General features: G+C 49.5%; 1 protein-coding gene across 1 annotated transcript in view; it reads left to right on the top strand.

The window, feature by feature from the left end:
• Positions 1-20,755, top strand: part of IQCE (IQ motif containing E) — a 45,007-nt gene that overhangs the window by 1,026 nt on the left and 23,226 nt on the right. The window contains 12 exon segments of the mRNA XM_073214949.1: positions 4,252-4,272; positions 4,274-4,300; positions 5,577-5,622; positions 8,492-8,620; positions 9,151-9,285; positions 10,149-10,219; positions 14,445-14,558; positions 14,654-14,704; positions 17,174-17,244; positions 18,245-18,317; positions 18,530-18,579; positions 19,931-20,094. Of these exon segments, the coding sequence (XP_073071050.1) occupies positions 4,252-4,272; positions 4,274-4,300; positions 5,577-5,622; positions 8,492-8,620; positions 9,151-9,285; positions 10,149-10,219; positions 14,445-14,558; positions 14,654-14,704; positions 17,174-17,244; positions 18,245-18,317; positions 18,530-18,579; positions 19,931-20,094 (952 nt within the window).

Raw genomic sequence — 20,755 nt, 5'->3', positions numbered from 1 at the left:
TGTGCAGAAAACAAAACAGGCGCATGGGATGGAATAACTGGGGCTGAGAATAATGATGGAGGTGGGCTGAGAAGGGCTGCCTGGGATCAGTGCCAGTACAGCGCTGTAGCTCCCACCCTCCCTGGCGCTGTCACTGACAAGAGGGAGGTAGTCTGGTAAAGATCTGAGAGCAGAGGGACAGGCAAGTGCAAAGGTCCTGAGGCAGCAAAGTGCCAAGTGTCCCAGGACCTGGAAGAATGCTTGCTGGGATCCCGTGGGTTAGGGGCATGAACAGAAGGTAAGCATGGTCTGACCATGGAGAGCCTTGCTGGCTGTGCAAAGCATTTGAAATTGTATTCAGGGTACAGTGGGAAGCCTTTGGAGGGTTCCAGAGGGAAGGCTGCCCACTTTGCTTCCTTCTTGCCAAGAGGGCAGTGCTCAGCTGTACTGTACAGAGCTTACCCAGAGTAGGGGCTCATTGCTACTGACTGCTTGGGGCAGCTGACCTTTCCTACTTGTCCCTGAAGGCACCTAGTGGTGCCTCATCCGGAAGTCCTGCCCATCTACAGTGGTCTTGCTTACTGCTCCTTAATCTCTAAAAAGTAACTTCTTATATTGTGAGTATAGAAATAATTCATGCCTATTAGAGAAAACTAATTACCCTGACATAACCACCTACAGAAACCACAGTTAATGTTTTATATATACTTCCAATCTTTTTTCAATGAATCTTTTTTCCATACATTAAAAAAAAATTGAGATAATATTATTTTGTAACCTTTGTCATTTAAATTGTTGTCAGCGTTTTCTCACATGCCCACATTTTCAAGAGCATGATTTTAAAAACTAACCTGTAGTACTCTCATTTTATTGATCCATTTCCCTGCTTTTACTTTTGTTTTCCCTTTTTTGCAATTAGAAACAATGCTACTGCAGACACTCTTACATATACAAGCATTTACTAATCCCCTTGAATATGTCCAGCTTTGAGGACACAAATGTGAGGTAAGTGCTGGTGTCTTGGTCTCCTTATGGAAGAGCTGTGCAAACCCTCTTGGCATTTAGGAGACCCTCAGCCCTTAGCCCAGGCTAACTGGTGGTTTCTCTGTTGAGCTAAGATCTGTTCTAAACCAGACAAGAACCCCTTGAGGGCAGACACTGTCCAGTCCATCCAAACCCCCAAGTGCCTTGAAATAGATGCCCCTGGACTTGCTTGTTAACATCACAGAACACTTACTGTGCAGGGAGCTCCCTGTGCTGTGGCTGCAAACGGGCCCTGCTGACCAGCGCAGAGACACGGGGGTGAAGTAGAGCCTGGGTGTGGTCACCAGTGATTTAGGAGCCAACATTTGTAAGAGGGCTTACAGTTTCTAGAACAAGATAAGAAGAAGAGTACTTACTGAGCATTTACTCATTTTAAGGTTTTGTGTCACCTGCTTTTGCTACCCACCCCCTACCCCCTGGCCCATTGCTTGCTCATAACCACTGTGTTCTCCTACCTCATGGACCCTCAAGAGTCTCACAGCAACACTGCTTCGGACATATTATAACAGCTGCTCTGAAATCTTTCCCTGCTATGTCCAATATCTGGGTCCCTCCTAAAGTAGTATCCACTGCCTGCTTTTTCCATGTACACTGATCACTCTTTCCTGGTTCTCTGTATGTCTGATAATGTTTTGTTGCAAACTAGACATTTAGATACTATATTGCAGCATTTCTGGCTGTTGATCCTCCTCCCCATGGGACTGATGTCCTCTGCTGAGTGGTTTGTTGATTGGATGAGTGACATGGCTGAAATAACTCTGAAGTTGATCACCTAGCACTGCAGCCTCCAATTCCTTGCTCTGATTTTTTCTTGTTTAAAATCTTTTAGCCTAACTATCTATGGGTCACCTTTGGGTCAGCAGAAGCCACTTGTTGATCAAAGGTTGTGTTTAAACCCCTTAGCCAGTTAGGTTTCTGCCCTTTACGTGTGTGCACGCTCACGCCCCTGGGAGACTGCTGTCACAGTTCAGGAGTTTTGCCCACCGAGCAGCCAGGGACTAGCAGCTTGGGTTCTGCCCTGAAAGGGCATCCTGGGACGTGCGCATTGTCTTCTGGACTCCCAGGGTGTTTGCGGTTTTGTTCGTAAGCCTGGCTTTTCAGAACCTCGGCGCTGCTTTTCAGTCGGTGTAGTTTATTGTTTAGCCAGTGTTTGCTCAGAGGTTGTGCTAAGGCCCCATTGCAGATGGGGATTGCACCTTTTTGATTGAGCTGGCATGAGGAATGTTTCCAAGGCCCCCCGAAGCCTGCTCCTGGGCTAAGGGCTGAGGGTCTCCTAAATGCCAAGAGGGTTTGCACAGCTCTTCCATAAGGAGACCAAGACACCAGCACTTACCTCACAGCACTGCAATCTAGTGCTTGCAGGCAGCCTCCCTGACCATCAAGGCTGACCGTGCCCCCAGGAAGGCTCTTCTGAGCTTTATTACTTCTCATTGTTCTGCCAGTGAGCTTTCTGCTGCTGTGATCATGGAGCTGGGAGGGCCTCGAAATTGCTCCCCACCATGTCACCAGTGGACTCTGGGAGGCGTGCAGCTCTCCGCTCTCAGTCCCCTTGGGTACAACTCTTACCTCCCCCCCATGTCCCCCCCAGGACCTCTGTGCCACTGCGTGAGAGCTGGCAGCAGGGACAGCTATGTGGCTCTCCTGGAGTGACGTTCCTGCCTGGGGTGGGTGATGCCAACAGAAGGCTGGGTCAGGGCTCTTCTGTGTTGTCAGATGTTTACAACATTTTGCCTCTTCAGTTCCTCTGACTGGCAGGATGGAGAGTATCAAAATTTGAGGAGGACTGATAGGGAGAAAATGATGGCTGGGGTGAGCACACGCCTGGAAAGAGGCCACTTCTTCTTGTTCAACACACATCCAAGCTCACCATTTGTTGAAATTTCAGGTCATTAAAAAGTTTTCAAGATTTTATTCAGAACAAGTAATAATGAAACATATTCACAAAAGCAAGTTGTTGCTACTTTTCTAAGTTGTGATTTTCAACAGGTTCATATTCACCGTTGGCAGGCAACACCCTTGGTGACACTAGGGGATAGAAAAACAGCTACTGGCTGGGCTCTGCTAATCTTCCACTTATGTGTATCTGAGTCCCTGTCTTCCCATCCTAAATTTTGCACGCACAGCATTTTCATGTACTTTGTTAAATGAAAATTTATCTCTATAATTGTCATTTGCTATTTATACCTTAAAATTCACTTGTTTAGTGACATAAAAAATCCAAGCGTGTGGCTAATTTTTTAAAGATTTTGTTTATTTGGAACGCATTACCCGCGACCCCACGCCACGTCAAGGTATGTGGCACTTTGCTGGACTCCCACGTGGAAGAGGAGCACAATCCTTACACTTGCCCCTTATCTGTCACCATGCCGCTGTAAACGTGCAGTAAAATCTCCAACTGCTGGAATTGTTGCTTAATGTACTGGTAATTAACCTTGAAGACCGTCTGTGTGCTTTTCAGAATGCTGTAAAGTCTCACACAATACTGCCCTGGGGGTTCAACTACACTGCAGTCTGCTCGCGGGAACGTATTTACCTCTACAGCCAAGAGGTGGCGCTGTTGGTCCATAACAGGGCAAGCAGAGGACGCCCAGTGTCCACATTGTAAATCGACTGTACAGTATTTTAAAGGGGTTTAAAATTTTTCCTTTCTCTTTTTCTAGGATTTAAACGAGTATGTTAACACAGATCTCTTGGGGAAAGTTCCCTTTTCTCCTTGACATCCTAGCACTGTCGTGAGATGGCACAAATTTTATTTTACTCGCTGGGCCAGGGCGAGTCAGTGGAATAAGAAGACAGGAAATTTATAAGCCCATATGGTGCATGTACTTATACATGTGTGTTTTTAAGTGACTCTGACTCGTTCTTAGCAGGATAGAGGCACATATTCTTCGTGCTTTGATGGCAAGATGAATAAGACAACATTTAAACAATGAGAAAAATGAAATACTTTTATCAAGAACTGTTTATCAAATGTGCACAGCAGTTCACTGGGTGTGGTGTTGCTAGACTGACTGGTGTGGAGCAGCCTTGCCAGGTGGAGTTTGGATTTTGTGTCCCCTACGCATCCTGGCGCACCTGAGCAGGCTGGCTGCTGCTTGCTTTGAACGTTCTGGGTTTAACCCGAGTGGAGTTTTTGGGTTTCTTCCTCAGAAGCTGGGGCAGACTGTTTTCACTCTGTAAGCATGACTGTTGGGTGTCTTGAAGTCTTAATGTTTGCTTCTCTTCCAGGGAGATGACAGTCTCTCTGCAAATTACCTTTGACTCTGATTTTGAGACGGTGAGTGTAACTGGGAGGCAGCAGCTATATTATCCCCATATGGGTTATTTTGCCCCTGAAACACTCAGACATGTACAATAGGGTGTTACCACATATGCTGCATTTAGAGCTGGAATACAAATTCCAAATGCTACTCAGCATTTGAAAAATTTCAAGCCCTTAGTTGGATTTAAATAACTGTGATTATAATTTTAAAACTTTTATCCAGAAGTTTGGTTCTGAATGGAGTGCATCTGAGGCAGCTTACAAGTTCTTATCCCGTGTATGGTTTCGGCCCTCACTCCCCCACCCCAGCTGCAGTCCTGACACACAGGGGTGGGAGAGGGGAGACTATTGGGCAGCTGCAGCTCTGGCGCACTGTGCCATGCCCTGACCACATGGCCCAGTCTGTGGGCCTCCGGGAGCCAGCCTGCAGGGAGGTGATCAGTGGAAGCAGGCTCGTCCAGGTGTTCAAAGGCAACCTGCAGCGCTGTGTGTCTTCCATCTGACAGACCATGCAGGCACATAGGTCTGAGGGGGCCTGGCAGTGGTTAATGCCACTCCACGTCAGCTCTCTGCCCCCACAGGGAGTGTCCCAGTGCATGTGTGAGGGGAGCAGCCTCTGCAGAATTCAGGATTTTCCCTCAACACCCCTGGGGACATGGGCCCAGGACACTGCCCCCAGAAATAGGCATCCACACCAACGTCCCAGGTAAAATTTAGCCTGCGTGAAACAGAGTTCACTGTTTCTGCTGAAAAGAAGTGAGGCACTCCCTGGTGTGAAGCGGATGAGGATGAGGCTGGAAGGCATGCCTCTTGCCCCGGCCACACCATGATGAGGTAGGAGTGCCCGGGCGGTGCCCCGGTCTGTAGCCAGCATCATGTCACACAGAGGCTGGTGGTCTGGATGGGGTCATTCCTCACAACCTTCCCTCCCCAGTGGGGTTTGTGCTTGCTTTATTCATGAGGGAACCAAGGGTTCCCTCCCTGGTGGACAGGTCGCATCCCAGGGCCCCAGGCACTGGCATGAGATGGGCCGTTTATTGGTGTCTTTGGTCTCATACCCCCGTTTGGGAGAGGCTGGGGCGGCCAGAAGCACCACCCCATCTGGCCTCCCCTGTCCCACACTGTGCCCATGTCTCCTTTGCTCAGATGTGGCTTACATGTCTGCCGAGTTAGCCTCCATCCTGTGGCCTTGCCCCCTCCACCCATTCTGGACACCCAGTGCTTCACAGCTGGGCCGTTTGGATCCCCAGGGAGGCTGGACCAGCTTTACGTGGTTTCTTCTTTCTTCCAGAAAGCAAAAAGGAAAAGTTTCCACAAACCTCCACCCACATCACCAAGTAAGTACCACCAGGTCCCAGTCCCTTGGACTTGTGCAGTTTAGCCCAGGAAACAGTGTAGAAGCCATCCCTGCCTAAGAATGTTTTGTCTTGAAGCACTTAAGATCACCAAGCCACTTCTGCCACCCAGCTGGTTTGTGCTGGGGTCTAGGGTCACTGCCTCCCCCATCCCAGTGTGGGCAGGCCCAGCTGAGGGTGGGGGTCGTCCCTGGGGGTCCCTGTCCCAGGGCCTCCTGCAGCACCGGCCTCAAGGCCCTTGTGTTTCACCTGCTCTGCTTTCACAAATGGCTCCCCTCATGGGGACGCTGTCACAGTGCAAGGACTTTCAACCTCAGGATTTGTTCCTTGAGAGTAAAGGTCACTCATCTGGGCACCGTCCTCAGGAGGTGTAAACCTTTCCAGACAGGTGGGCAGTTAGTGGGTTTTCCCTTTGGGATTGCGCCAGGCTGCTTTTCCTGGCAGGATTCTTCTGTCCCCATCCTCAGCAGAAGGGCAGCTCCGTCCCTGGAGATGGCATCCTTGGCTGTGATGAAGCTGGCAGCTGCTGTCGGGACGTCACTGCAGGGATGGGGCTTAAGCAGCTTGGCTCAGTGACATAGACCGGGCAGCTTCTCAACGACAGCCATTCCCGTCTCACAGTCCGGGGGCTGGACGCCCATATCCAGGGTCCCAGCAGGGTCGGTCGCTTCACAGCCCTCTCCTGGGTGGCAGGCAGCTGCCTGCAAGGGAAGTGGTGAGGGAGCTCTGTGGGGTCCCTTTCACTGGGGGGCTCACCCCATCATGAGGGCCCCCCCATAACCTAGTCACCTCCCAAAGCCCCCGCCTCCCTCATCATCACTCTGGAGCAGAGGCTTCAACCTGGGAATTTGGGGAAACACAGACATTCGGCCACGGCCTGTCTGTCCTAGCACGGCTCTGTAGTGTGATCCGTATGGATGTCTTTAACTTTAAATGGCAAACTTTAAATCCTAGACTGGCTTCCTTTTGCTAGCCAACATCCCAGCCTTTTCTGACTTTGATGTATCTGTATTTACATGTATACATATGTTCATATACATCTCAAACATACCGTGTTATATGACACATTCAGATAACACAAATGAACTTTGATATTAGACCTCAAGAAACATAATCAGATAAATTCCTGCAAGGAAGGAAAGGCATGTATGGCAATCCAATATAAACACTAGGAAGGAGTCATCTAGCAATTTGGATTTCTGATGTCGTTCCTCTCATTCCATGGGGAAAACTGAGAACTGATGTAAAGTGAAAGTGTGGGTGACTGTGTTTTAAACCTTCTTGTTTTGGAACCATTTTGTTTATAAGTCCTTTTTGACTGGAAGGCACCTAAGGTAAGATACTAGACCTCCTTCAGTCATTCTTACTGGAAGTCAAGCATTCCAAGTGTTGAGAATAGTAATAATCAAATTAGTTTTATTTTGATTTCTGTAAATGTCAGAATTGTGTTTTACATAATTTAGAAGGCTAGAATCCCAAAGACTTGAGGGGTGTGCTGTAACTGTCCCCACGCCCCCCGTCATACCAGTCTCGGCTCTCCGGGCTGGGGCTGCAGCTGAGTGGAAGGTTCAGGCCACATGCTCCTTGGCCCTCGATGGGCCCCCAGGCCTCCCCGGGGCCTGCCTTCACACATAACCACCCTTGCACATGTTGGCCAGCTCAGCTCAGATGTCATTTAGGGGCGCCCTGCCCCCACTCCTGGTGTAACAGAGAACTTGTCTGTCCTTTCATTCATAAATATTTTATTTTAATGCCTAAACCAGTTCCGCACGGGTGTATGTAGAATACACACTTGGTCCCCAGGCGCTGTATGGTGGCTGGCGTGGGTGGCATTCCCTTGCCATCGGTGTCTTCTTTCTGAGGCAGCCTGCCCAGCCCACAGCCACTGCCTGCTTCATGCCCGGCCCTGGCCCCTGCTTTCATCCACTGCTACACGCTTTCCCAAGCAGCTCTTACTGCTCACTGAGAAATCACACACTTCAGAAGCAGTGCTATCTGCATGGCTTTTCTCTAATCACTAATTTAGTAAATGAATGCCTAAATGGGTATTGAAAGTTTGGAAAGCCTTCAGAATATCCTAGAGGGGATGCTAGGGTCTTTGTGAGTGAAAATGCATCAGGGTCTAGTGTGTCTTTATCTCCTCATTCTAAGTTACAATGGGAAGTATTCCATACATTATGAAGCCATGGAAAAAACTTAGAAATGTTTTAAATTATGTATGCTGGACTTAGGTTTTTAGGGCCTTCTACAGATGTAAATTTCTTCACTAGTTAAGAAATATAAGCATATTTTATAAATAATTTAGTTTTATACAAATCTATTATATTTTTCATAATTAAAGAGATGAAATCTCGGATTAAAAAGCAATTTAAAATGTTTCCCTCATTTTTATGACAAAATTAAAAATCATTTCTTCTCTATAGTTTGCATATTAAGTTTTAAATGTTATTATGTTCATATGTAGCAACATGAAAAATATTTACAGTGTTAAGTATTAAAAGATACAAATTATGTGTTCATTATGACTGTGACTGTAAAAATATGTACATATCTGGAAAAATTGGATGGGAAGTTAAATATTATAATACTGGTAGAATTGTGGATTCATATCTCTAAATAAATTTCCCATTATGTTTACAGTAAAATTTTAAAGCAAATCTAAGTATATATATATATCATATATATATCATATATCATAGCTATATTTAAATTTTTTATTAAAATGTTTTTATTCTGTGAATGTTTTACCCTGGTTGAATGTTTTGTTTTCCAATTTTTGCCTTTCCTAAGCACATGTGTTCTGGGGGCATTGATACCTAGGCACCTGTAGAACTATATACTGGCTTTTTAGAGTCACCATACCACTCCAAGCCCAGAAAAGTGGCATCCTGGCGATCTCTGAGGACAGCAGCGAGCATGCCTCTTGGTAACAGAATGTCCCTGACCCCACAGAAGCTGTGGCTGGGAAGCTCAAAGCCAGGTATGCGGCTGCTCCGGGAGAGGACCCTCCTGCTCTGGATGAGGGCTTTGGAAATGGCGGGGGATGATTTGAGATAGTTTTTAATATGCCTTGTTCAAATGACATTGGTTTTCATCTCAAAGATGTTGAGCCTCACAGCTTTTATGAAACATGTAAGCATGGTTTCTGATGGTTTGCTTGTGAGACTCTTTTCCCTTTTGGTTTTATGTTGTCTTAGAGCTGCTGGCCGTGGTGTGGAGCCAGCTCCTGCTGGCTTGCAAGGGCCAGTTGTTAAGTGAGCTAGTCGATCTCACACTAGCAGCTTGGAACTGGACATGGTGGGAATATTTATGACATGGAAAGGGGCAGATGCCTTAAATCTGGGCCTTATATTTTGAGAGCCAGTTGAATATTTATCAGCGTACCACTGATTACTGCTGTCTACTGGTTGACTGAAGCTTTCTTCAACCCAGGAAGATTGATTATTAGAGGCAAAACCTTCCACTTACTTCCTTTATCTGTCATATTAAATCCATGCACATTCAAACCAGGAAGTCTGACCCAACCGCTGCAGTCAGACCTCACCTTGGAGCGTGCATGGATCAGCCCCCCCGGCAGCTCTCCCGACTATGTGACAGAAACTTGGAGGATGAAGAGGTCAAATCTCAGGCGGTCTGCCAGCAATGGTGAGCATGCTGATGGTGGCCACAGCTAAGCAAAGCAGAAATTGGTGCGTGTCCTTTGCCAAAGCGAGACTTGGGACTCCCTGTAGTTGCTCCATTAGCAGGAGGTAATGGAGTGTCCTGAGGACGGCAGCCCTGAGAGGCCACTCTGCCCTCCTAGAAGGGGCTTTCCTAACGCAGGACCATCTGCCCAGGCTTCAGGGGTGCCTACCTCCCTAGACTTAGAGTCTTACTTACATTTATTGTGAAAACAATGTTAGAAATGAAAGTTACAAATAAGAAGAAGCCCAGATCTCACCAAAAAGGATGGGTTTGTTTTCACAGCTGTATCTCCCTGTCTAGCATTCCTCCGGGTACCTCGTCCCTAGGCCCCCTGCTTTCCTGGAGGCCTCTGTGGGAGCACAGTGAACCCATGAGCTGGCCCCCTTACTGCGTTCACTGGCCAGGAGCTCTGATTTCGGCTTAAGTGTGTCAGAGTCCCAGTGTCTTAGGTGCCATCCTGGAACCAGAGTGCCCTTCCCTGTTTTGGGAACAGGCTCGTCATCCCCTGTCGGTATTGTTGGTGTCTGTCTGTTTGTCTGAGATCTACGCACGTTGCTTCTCCTCTTGCCTCCTTTCTTTCACCGTTTTGCCATATTAAGTCCCGTGTTCATGTGGTTTAGTTCCCCCTCATCTTCCTACGTCTCCTTTTGAGGGAAGTGTCATGATCAGGCTAAAACCATTGCAATAGCTTTGTTCTTCTTTTCTAGTGTCCTTATTTTTTTTAAAAAAAGGTAATTTTATTACCTTCCAGATTTTCCTTAAGGCATAGCCAAGAATAATTCTACTTTTTAGGTAATCTTATAAGTGCTTTGTGTCCCCTCCAGGTCATGTCCCTGGGACCCCCATCTACAGAGAGAAAGAAGACATGTATGACGAGATCATTGAGTTGAAAAAGGTAGTGTTTCTACCTGTCCTTTGCTGATGTCAAACAGCGAAAGCCCTTCTATAAGAGTGGGTGCCCCAGTGTGTCTGTGGGATGTCTCTGTGCGGAAAGAACATGTGCTCTAGAGGGACCCCTGAGCATCGCCCTGGCCAGCACCTTGGGAACCAGGGACCCTGGTTTACAAAACGCCCGGCACCACCTGTACAGGAGTCCTCGACAGTTTGGAGTCCCTCTGCTCTGCTTCTCCTGCATGGTAGGGAGTAATGGGGAGGGACCAGATGGGCTTCAGAGTCCCTTTGTGCCCTGAGACTCAGCATCATGCAAGGTCATCCGGTGTCACTATCAGTAGCCTCCCATTTGTGTAGTTCTTCAGTGTTAACGAGCCATTCACACCTGACCTCAGCTGATCACTGCAGGGACTATGTGAGACAGCTTTCTACCATGATCTGGTGATGGCCTTGAGACTCAGGTTAGTAGTCTATCTGAAATTAACCAGCAACAGAACTGGGATTTCCATCAAGGTCATCTGCCTCCCAAGGTCATCTTTACCAAACCATGCTGTCTCCCTTCCCTGAAGTATGAATTGCATTGAAATAAATCATCCTCATCCTCATCTCCCTTCCATCACCTCGGTGATCACACCAGTCCTCAGTGTCTGCACATAGTCCACCCCTGGAGGAATGACCGCTGTTCATTCCCTTCCGTATTAGTCTATCTGTAGACCCGCTGTCCCCACCAGTGGAGCTGCACCTGGGAGATTGTGGGCACCAGAGGTTCAAGCAGGGTGTTGGCAGCCAGAATGCCTGGAGCATGGCGAGGAGTCTGTCTGGAAGCCACCTAGCCTGAGGAGCACAGGAGAAGACTAGGAGCACCTGCTTCAGGCCCCTGTGTGCAGCACAGGGTGCTCCCCTGTGGTCTAGAGAGGATGCTTAGTTCAGGGAGAATCAGAAGAATGCCCACCCATGTCCGGCAGCAAAGTGCAGCCTGATGAGCCAGCATCCTCCCTGCCTCAGAGATGTGAAGCAGATGTCGGGTGACTGTGTACCAGGGATATTGGAAAGGGAATTCTTGTTTTTTGGGAGACAGTACAGAATGAACTAGGAGCACCCCTGCAAGTGAATGAGAGCCACGATAGCTCTCCTGGGGGGATCTTTTGGGCCTAGTGATGGGTATCTGGGTAAAATTATAGTGACTTTATGCAGACTCAGCCTCATTTGTTTCTGGATAAAATCAGTCTGGGCTTCTGAATGCAGAGATTTTTATTTTCAATACTCTGTTTCTCTGGAATCTTAAGCATCAGAGTAGTTTTTCTCAGGCAAGTGATACCTCAGTTTCCTATTGAAAAATGGGGTTAATGGTAGTACAATTTCATAGGGTTGTGAGATGGTTCAATAAAACAATACATGAGAGTGCTTTAATACAGTGCAGTGCCTGGCACACAGTAAGAGGCCAGTAAGTGTGAACCATTTGTTAAAAACTCATTTTGAAATAATTATAGATTCTCAGGAAGTTACAGAGATAGTACAGAGAGGCACCTTGTCCCTTCACCCAGTCCCGCTGACAGTTACATCTTACGCAGCTATAGCACATCAAAGCCAGGACACATGCATGTGTGGTACTGGGCCATGTTATGACGTGTAGCTTTGCGAAACCACCACCACCCTCAAAACACAGAGCTGCCCCTCCATCTGAGACCCTCCTCCTGCTGACAGTCACATCACCTCCCTCCCCAGCACAGTCCCTCACCCCTGGCAACCACCGACTTTTCTCTCCATGTCTTGCGTTCTGGCTTCCTGGTAGTGTTGTGTAAATGGAATCATGCCATACGTGACCTCTGAGACATGTTTCCATTCACCCACACTGTCCCGAGCTTGGCCCAGCTGCTGCGTGCACCCCTCCAGCCTCCCCCTACCGTGTTAGCTGCATCCTGCTCACTGTGATGCACTGTACCTTTCTGACGAGTTCCTGCCCTTAAGACTCCTTGACGTGTGATGATTTGAAATTGTGTTGCTTACTTTCTAAGAGTTTAAAGCTTGTCTTGTTATTTTTGTCATTGGCTTCTCATTTGACCCCACTGTGACCGTAGAGCGCACACTGTATAATTTCATTTCTTTTAAATTTGTTAAAGTTTGCTTTATGGCCCAGGATGTGGAAGGAACAGGCCTCCTGCCCTTGGGTGCAGTGTTCGGTGAATGACAGGCAGACTCTGCTGGCTGAACACGAGTTCTTTTGTAGCCTGGCTGATTCTCTGCCTGGCTGTTCTCTCAGTTGCTGAGGGAAGGGTGATGACGTCTGTGGCTCTAATCGTGGATCTGTCAGTTTCCCCTTTCATTCTCATCAGTTTGGCCTCACATGTTTTACAGCTGTTGTTTGGCGGATGCACACTGAGGATCGCTGTCTCCTTGGTGGGCTGACCCTTACAGCCATTACGCAGCATCCCTCTCTGTTCTGGCCATTGTCTCTTCTCTGAAGTCTGCTTTATCTGATACTAACAGTCACTTCTGCTTTTGATTTGTGGTTTGATGGAATCTCTTTCCCCACCCTTTTGCTTCTCACCCCCCTGTCTCATCATGTTTAAGTAAGTTTCCTAAGGGCAGCATATGGCTGGGCCCTGTGGGTTCTTTTTTTAAATATACTTTGGAAATCTCTGTCTTCTAATTGGTTTGTTTAGATTGTTTACATTTAATATAATTATCAATGTGTTAGGATTTGACTCTCCCATTTTATTTTGTGTGTGTGGCCTCATTACCACTGGACAGTAAAAGTCCCAACCCTCCAGTTGGCCTCTGACAATGCCCTCACCCCGCCACCCCAAGGACGCCTGGCTACAGCCTGGCAGGGTGGTGAGCTGGGCTCCCCACTCAGCCTTTCAGCCTTCGCTGGCAGGGCTGGGTGTTTGCCTGCGTGGTGCGGTTACTGCCTGTAAGTTGTCTGCCTGCCCCACTGCCCCTTCCTGCTGGAGTGCAGAGGCCTGTTGGTGCCATTGACTTGTGCAGGCATGGACGTGGGCCCCTCCAGCACCCTGGCAAGACAGAAGGTGGGGGGCGCAGCCCAGCTCCTTGGGTCCAGAGGCCCCTAGCTAGCCTGCCTCCTCCTCTCCACCTTGCTGAGTCTCCTCATGTTTGTTTCACTACAGTGTCCAAGGTTTTAGCTGCTGTAAGCAGGAGAAACTGTAAGAAGGGAAAAGTGAGTGGACTCCGTGGTTTTGGAAGCAGAATTCCCACTGTAGCTTCTTATCTTTCCCAAGGACTACATTGACTGGCCTGTTCCCTAAACACACATTGAGAGCCGGGCGTCCCTGCCCCATGGCCATACTGGCAGCCTTGCCACTGCGGCCATGCGGCTCACATGCCAGGCCTTCCTCAGAGGGACACACTTGGAATTCTCTTTCTAGTGATGGTAGCAGCTAGTTGTGGTCGGACCTGCCTCCTCTGAGCACCAGGAGTCCTTTGAAAGGGGAAGGACGGTTCTGAGATGACTGGCCCCTTCGGAGGTGCTGACGATGGGGCTGGCTCCCCCGGCCCCAGTGGGGGAGTGCTGGCGAGGCCTCACGCCTCTCGGGCCGTGGGGCTTCACAGATGAAGAAGAGTGAAGATGTGGGAGACAGAAGTCAAACATACCCTGCCACTGCCTCTCATGAAAGGCCTGTCTTACCCCAGACAGCAGGAAGGATTTAATTTCAAAACACAGGATAGGTATAGAAGTCGAATAAACTTAGTTTTGTGGAAAATGGACAGCACAGTCTTCTTCTTCTCAGTTCACCACCGATTGCTAAAAAACTCATCCATCCATAAACGTTTGGCAGACACCGTGCAGGCCAGCTGGGCCTCAGTTGAGGATAAGAATTTTAGCTGTAACGAACTTTGTGATGTGTGGTATGACAAAAATGGGCTTCCTCGTGTGGACCTGGGAGAGGCCGTGTGACGTGGGTCACTGACCGTGTTGCCATGCAGAGCGGTGCTTCTGTGTGGGGGCACTGCTGGCATTTGGGGGGTGAGCTCTTCATTGCGTGGGGTGGTCCTGCACCTCACAGGGCATCTGCCCTGGTCCCTACCCACTAAATGCCAGAGTGCCCTTCAGTGCTGTGGCATCCAGACAGCCTGCACCCCGGACCACACACTGTGCCCTGGCTGGGAACCAGGCGGCTTTAAAATTCTTCCCCGATGCCATGTTTCTCCTGGGTGTTTGTGTGTGCATTCCGTATGTGCACGGCATTGTGTGGCCCCTCTTCCTCCAGTCACTCCACGCACAGAAAGGCGACGTGGACCTGATGAGGACGAAGCTCCGGCGCTTAGAAGAGGAAAACAGCCGGAAGGACCGGCAGATCGAGCAGCTGTTGGATGCCCCCCGGGTAAGTCCCGCCCACAGCACATGCTGCCCCACTGCTCAGATGAGCGGGGCCGCCTGGCCCCACACTGTCTTCACCTCCCCATCTGCTCACCACAGGGCCCAGAATTCGTTCGCACTCTGGCGGAGAAGAGGCCCAATTCTGGCTGGGTGAGTATAACCCCCAAAGGCAGCCAGCCTTCCCACTGCTTAGCGACAGCCCATGGCCCGGGTGCCTCACGCCAGAGCACTGGTGCAGGAGGAGTGGCAGTTAGATGGGAAGGGCTTGGAACCTCCGCTAGCCGGGTTCCGTGGGGCCGCGGGGATGACGATGCTCCCGCGGGCCGCTAGGGCCATGGGAGGGAGGCTGAGGGATTACCACACGCAGAAGACATGCTGCAGATGACAGGTTCCTGGGGACTTCCCGCCACACCTAGAGAACACATCATGCTTAACAAGTGATGCCGACTGAAAACAGAGCAGGCATAGAATAAAGACCTTCAAATACAGACACATCCACGTAACAGAGTGAGTGAAGCAACATGATGGAAAATGGAGCCATGCTGTGGAAATAAACTGCAGCAGTTGGAGAAATATGTATCACAGTAAACCTCATGTGAGTCAAGGAAGTAGGTGTGAAATGCTAAAAGGGAACTGGGAGGGAAACAATTTTGAGATTATTAAACACAGAATATAATAGCACCAGTGATGTGATTAATGGGTTTGATAATAACATAGTACTGATAATAAAGCCCCATAAGACCACGATGGAACCTGGGTCACTGTAATGGGGGGAGGGCAGCACAAAGCGAGTACCCCAGGGCTTTGAGGACAAACCATGTTCCCCTCTTGTGGAAAGTAGTTGTCGGATAATAGCAACCCTTAAACGTTGTATAGCTGTGCAGTTTGCTCAAGTGCATAATCTCATGTGATGTTGTTGTAATAGGGACTTCAATCCCCATTTTTACAATCAGGAAACTGAGGTCAAGAGATTGAACCAAACTGAGTTCCTGATGACTGGCCACAAGCACTGTGAAGGCCAGGCTGGGGCTTGTCCCCTCAAGTCACCTGCAGTAAATAGTGAGGATGTCATCCTAAACTGCTGTGAGGGAAACCCCACACCCTAAAGTAGTAAAATCAACACAATCAAAACAAGTATCGGCTGAACTGAGAAAATACCAGTGTGCTCAGAACTCAGATACTGCCTTTAAGTGGCTGTGATGGAGTGAAAGCAGTGGTCTGTAATATCATGCCTCTGTGTGCCTAATACTGCTTTTTTAGGATTGTGTCTAAAGAAAAAATCGTATGGAAATCTTTCTGCACACACAGGATATTTATAGGTGCCCAATTTGTGGGGAGGGAAACTGAGGAACAGCCATTCGAATTGGAATACTACCACATCAACACATCTTTGGAATAAAAGATTTTTAGGAATATAAAACAGTACAGCTACGTTTAGAAATGTCTACATGTTTAACTTGGGTGAGGATGTGGAATCTGCAGAGTGGGTGTTTTTATAGAGAAAGGGTTCTTTGTGTTTTTGTTCTGATGCTGGTTTTTGTTGTTAGAGTTGATGCAAAGTGGAAATTCTGGATCACAGGGCAGGTGCGGTTGTCAGTTTGATACCCATTGCCACTCGCCCTTCAGAGTGGCCGTGTCCTGGGACCGAACATTTCTGCTTTCCCTCTCTGCTCAGGAAACGTGCATGCACACACAAGGGGGATCCTGGCCAAGGGTTTCTGTCGGAGGACTGTCTATAATGGCGAAAACTTGTTACCACTTTAATCCCTGCCAGTGGCAGCGTGGGTAGATAGACTATGTCTGCTCACACTGCAAAGATCAGGAGGCTCTGTGGGCCCTGGAGGAACTGACCACCCTGGCAGCTGCTGAGGGAGAGGGGCAGGTGCTGGTGAGAAGTGTGGGAGGAGCACGTTCTTGGGAGCAGCAGAGGGCCACGGTTTCAGCAAACACACAGACGCACATGCATGTGATAGGCCTGCACCGTGCACATGCAGTTAATAACACTTGGCCAAGGGGGTAAGGTCAAAGGGTATAGTTTCATCTGTAATGCTTTAATTTTTTTTTCCACAAGAAAATATATTCATTTATTACTAATGTAACTTAAAATCACCTTAAAATCCAATTTAAAAGGTGTTTGGCTATTCAAAAAGAAAGCAAGGAATGTTCTCTGGAGCATAAGGCACGGCCCAGAGTGAGGCAGGCCCCCCAGCCTCCGAGCATCCTGCGGGAACCCGTGGTCTGCTTTGTCCTGGGGCTGGTAAGACGGCAGCTCCTGTGTGTAGTGCTTGTAGTGGCTTCCTCGAAACTGGCTGGTGAAGCATCTCCTGAGCGCGGAGTGTGGCCAAGGGGGAGGCTGTGTGCCCTGGGCCTCTCCACCATGCACCCCGAGGGCAGATAGTGTCCTGTCCACTCTCCCCTGTGCCTGTAGCCAAGAAGGGAAGCCAGGGTTAGAGAGGGGACTGCTGGGTGAAGAACCCCGACAGAAGGATGGCGGGTGCTGCCGGCTCAGCGGGCAGGGCCACCAGCCCAGCCAGGATGGACCGTCTGTGCCTGCAGAGGGAGGGAGGGCCAGCCCTGGTCGGTGGTGGCCCATCCGCTATGCCCCTCTTCTCTTGCCAGGTCGTCAGCGGGCTAAAGCAGAGGATCCTCAAGCTGGAGCAGCAGTGCAAGGAGAAGGACAACACCATCAGGTACGGGGACACCACCGGTGGCCTGCGGGCCCTCCCAGCCAACAAGCCCACTCATCCTGTCTGCTTTCAGCCTCAGTGTTTACACTGTCCCAGCTGTAGCGCTAGTCCCCACCTCCTCTGTCCCCGGCCCCTGGCCCAGCTTCCTCTTTCTACTAAAAGAATGAAAGTAAACAGTGGCTCCCTCTCACCAAGGGACAGTATTTCCTTTTCCTCTTTTCTTGTTCCTGCTACACTTAAGAAATGCTTCCCCTCCTTGGTCCTGTGTGAGTGCGCTGCATCGCCAGCATGGGCCTGGGGCCTTGGCTGGGGCATCTCTCCGCACACCTCACTCTGCCAGCCACTGTCCCACAGCTGCTCCTGGAGCGGCCGCACATTTCTTTCTGGTGTTTCCTCACTGCGTTTGGGTTTATTTAGGGAAATGTGAGGTCCTCCTTCTGTTGCCCCTTGTCTCCTCTTTATGTAACTTCCTTTTTTGTTTCTTGCTGAAATTGTCAACTGAAAAAATTTTATTATTTGCTGATATCTTCTGTGTTTCAGAATCCTGAACTCTGCAACTTGACTTTCATTTCTCTGCTAGAGCCATTTATCTGAAGTCTGTTATATGTTGAGAATTATCCTGATGGTACAAGGAAAAAATGAATCTTTCCTGTATAAAACTTACCCTCCCACCTTCCCCCAAAGACAGTTTGTCCTCCTGCCCTGGGGTCTCCTTCACAATTACTCCAGTTTTTTAGAGACAGTCTCTTCTTTATAAAGAGTGTCTTTAGGACGTCTGTTCCTCACCATGGAAAGTGGCTGACCCCACACACAAGGGCTCCTGTGGGTGTGCAGAGTTCTCAATATAAGCCTGGGGCAAGGCCAGCTGAGGGCCAACTCCGGCTTCCCCTTCCCTTCCTGGTTCTCTTCCAAGCTCTTCTCTGATGTCCGGGGAAACGCTTGCTTCTGGTTCTGCCCTGGGAATGCTGGCTCTGCCGTGTTAACCCTGAACTTGGGTTTTTAGCAAACTGCAGACCGATATGAAGACCACTAACCTGGAGGAGATGAGGATTGCCATGGAGACCTACTATGAGGAGGTACGTGGTGCGGGGTCAGAGAGCACAGAAGGGGCGAGAGCCTGGCACACGAGGCGGGGGTCCAGCTTTCCTAAGTCATCTTGACTTGAAGGAGAATTGCAGCAACTCGGTGCCTCCCTCCCGCCACTGGGAAGATAGTGGGGACCTGGTGGCAGTTTCTCAGAGGAAGGCCTTGATGCTCATTTTGTATTTTCATGCATTTTAATTTACAGATTCATAGGCTGCAGACTCTCTTGGCAAGTTCTGAAACTACAGTAAAGAGGTATGATAATCTTGGGAGCTGTGGTGCATGCTGTCTTCACATTAACTGCTCTAAAAGTAGCATAGTCACCACGAGCAAGCTGTGCACACTACCCTCAGTGGAGCGGCGCCAGCACCCACGCCTGTTTGCCAGCGGTTAGAGTGGGTATGTTTCCATCCAGGATGGTTACGGATGTGCCCACATAATTTCGCGGCTGACTGCTAACAGCGTGTTCATGCCCCATGCGTTAGTTGTTCACACTACTCTAGAGTTTCCGGCTTACAATTAGAAAACACTGTTTCACGAAGCAGATCTTCCTTACTAGGAAAACATTTAATACAAGTCCATTTTCCCAAATAAGTTTGTTGGGAGAGACATCAAGGTCTTATCTCTCTGCACTTGTGCAAGGCATGTTTTCCCTTTTCCTGTTCCCCCAAAGTTGGCCAACTTGTTCTGTAAAGGGCCAGCCAGTAATTGTAGTTGGTTCCCAATTTTCACAGCAGTTATGTTCTATAGTCTCTGCAGACACTGAATTGGTAAATATTAAACCATTGCTCCCAGGGGAATCCCAGAGTTAGGTTCCTGCTAGCCTCTGGGCACAATGTTTTTATCAGCTGTTCAACATACGACCTGTTTTCACATGTGTTTCTGTTTAAAGACACCTTATTTAGTATACATTGTTGACTCACTGACACTGAGCTCACGACCAACAGCTGGGTGACTCATGCCTGGTGAAGGCGTGTCTGACACAGGGCTTCCCAGCCTCGCAGTGAGGAGGCCTGGATGGAACCTCAGGTCTGTGCTGAAGGGCCCCGTTGTGAACAGGGAAATCACCTGACTTGAAGAGTACAGACTAAATGGAAAATGACCCTGTTGAGAAATAGAGTGGAGACAGGCCGGCAGGCTGGGCCTGGTCACACCCTGCTGGGAGCACGCTGCCTGTGCTCAGCACCAATGGAGGGGGGATGCACGTGAACTTCAGAAAGAAGGCGAATTTGCAAATGCAAATCTGAGTTCTGAGGATGGACTGTAGGTTAGGGGTGGGGGGATGAGAGCCAAGCACCCTCTTACACAGGTGCTGCTGTAACAGGAGAGGAAGCATGTTCCCACAGATGGTTGTGATACCATTTAAAACATCCCTAATAATCGAATATGATGTTTTGTTATACAGGTTTACTAGTGAGAGGAATGGAGTTCTATTTGAGGACAGCAGTTGGCTTACTTGGAGTTCAGAGTTAGTGTTTCCTCCTAGCTGCACATAGCGTGCTGAGGTGCGGGCAGCACCCAGGCCATCAGTGCCTGCACCTCAGTAGAGGCAGCTGTTAGCCCGGGTTAGAGACCAAACCTCACCGCTCAGTCTCCTTGTTCCCAGGCCTCCAGCGGAGAAGAAAATGGGCCTCAAAAGTCAGAAAAAAGTGAGCAGCGCCCTCCTGAGCCTGTCGCGTAGCGTTCAGGAGCTCACGGAGGAGAACCAGAGCCTGAAGGAGGACCTGGACCATGTGCTGAGCAACTCCCCCACTGCCTCCAGGATCAAGGGTATCTTCCTGAGAGCTACCCGTGGAGAGGACACGTGCAGAGGGCACAGCTCTTGCTCTCTGAGGGAAGATGCTGGGCGGTGGCCGCAAGAGAGTCATGGCCCTTCCCCCCTCCAGCCCTCCAGGCCCTGTTTCATCTGCTGCAAATGCAGATGCACAGTGCTGGGCCATGCTCCCCAAGATGCACTGCGTGTGCAGTGAGCACCTGCTATGTGCCGGGGACTGGAGAGGAGCAGCGAGCAGGAGCACACAGACGCCCCCTGGGGAGGTCACAGCCTAGCAGGGAGGGGGAGGCCCTCAGGTCAAACATGGGTCAAGTGCAGATGGTGCTGTGGGCAGAGCAAAGAGGGAGGTGGGAGGCTGGCCCGTGGGGTACACCTGCATGTAGGTCACTGGGGAAGGCCCCACTGAGGCAGCGACAGCTGAGCACAGGTCTGGGGGAGAGACAGCCATGTGCACAGCACAAGCCAGCAAGGCAGGCATCAGGGTCCCAGGCTTTGGGCTGAGCCCCTGACAGATGTTCCCATGTTCACTGCAGTGTGGACAGTGAGGAGAGGAACAGGGTGGGGGAGGGGACCGTCATTCTGTGGTGTGCCCTGGACATCCCAGTGCAGCTCAAGGACAGGTGAGTTCAGGGTAGAGGGCTTAGTGGGAGCACTAGA

This window comes from Manis javanica, chromosome 10 (assembly GCF_040802235.1).
Source record: "Manis javanica isolate MJ-LG chromosome 10, MJ_LKY, whole genome shotgun sequence".
Taxonomy (NCBI): Eukaryota; Metazoa; Chordata; class Mammalia; order Pholidota; family Manidae; genus Manis; species Manis javanica.
Note: the sequence above shows the minus strand (reverse complement) of the source record. Positions and strands in the feature narration are given on the sequence as shown.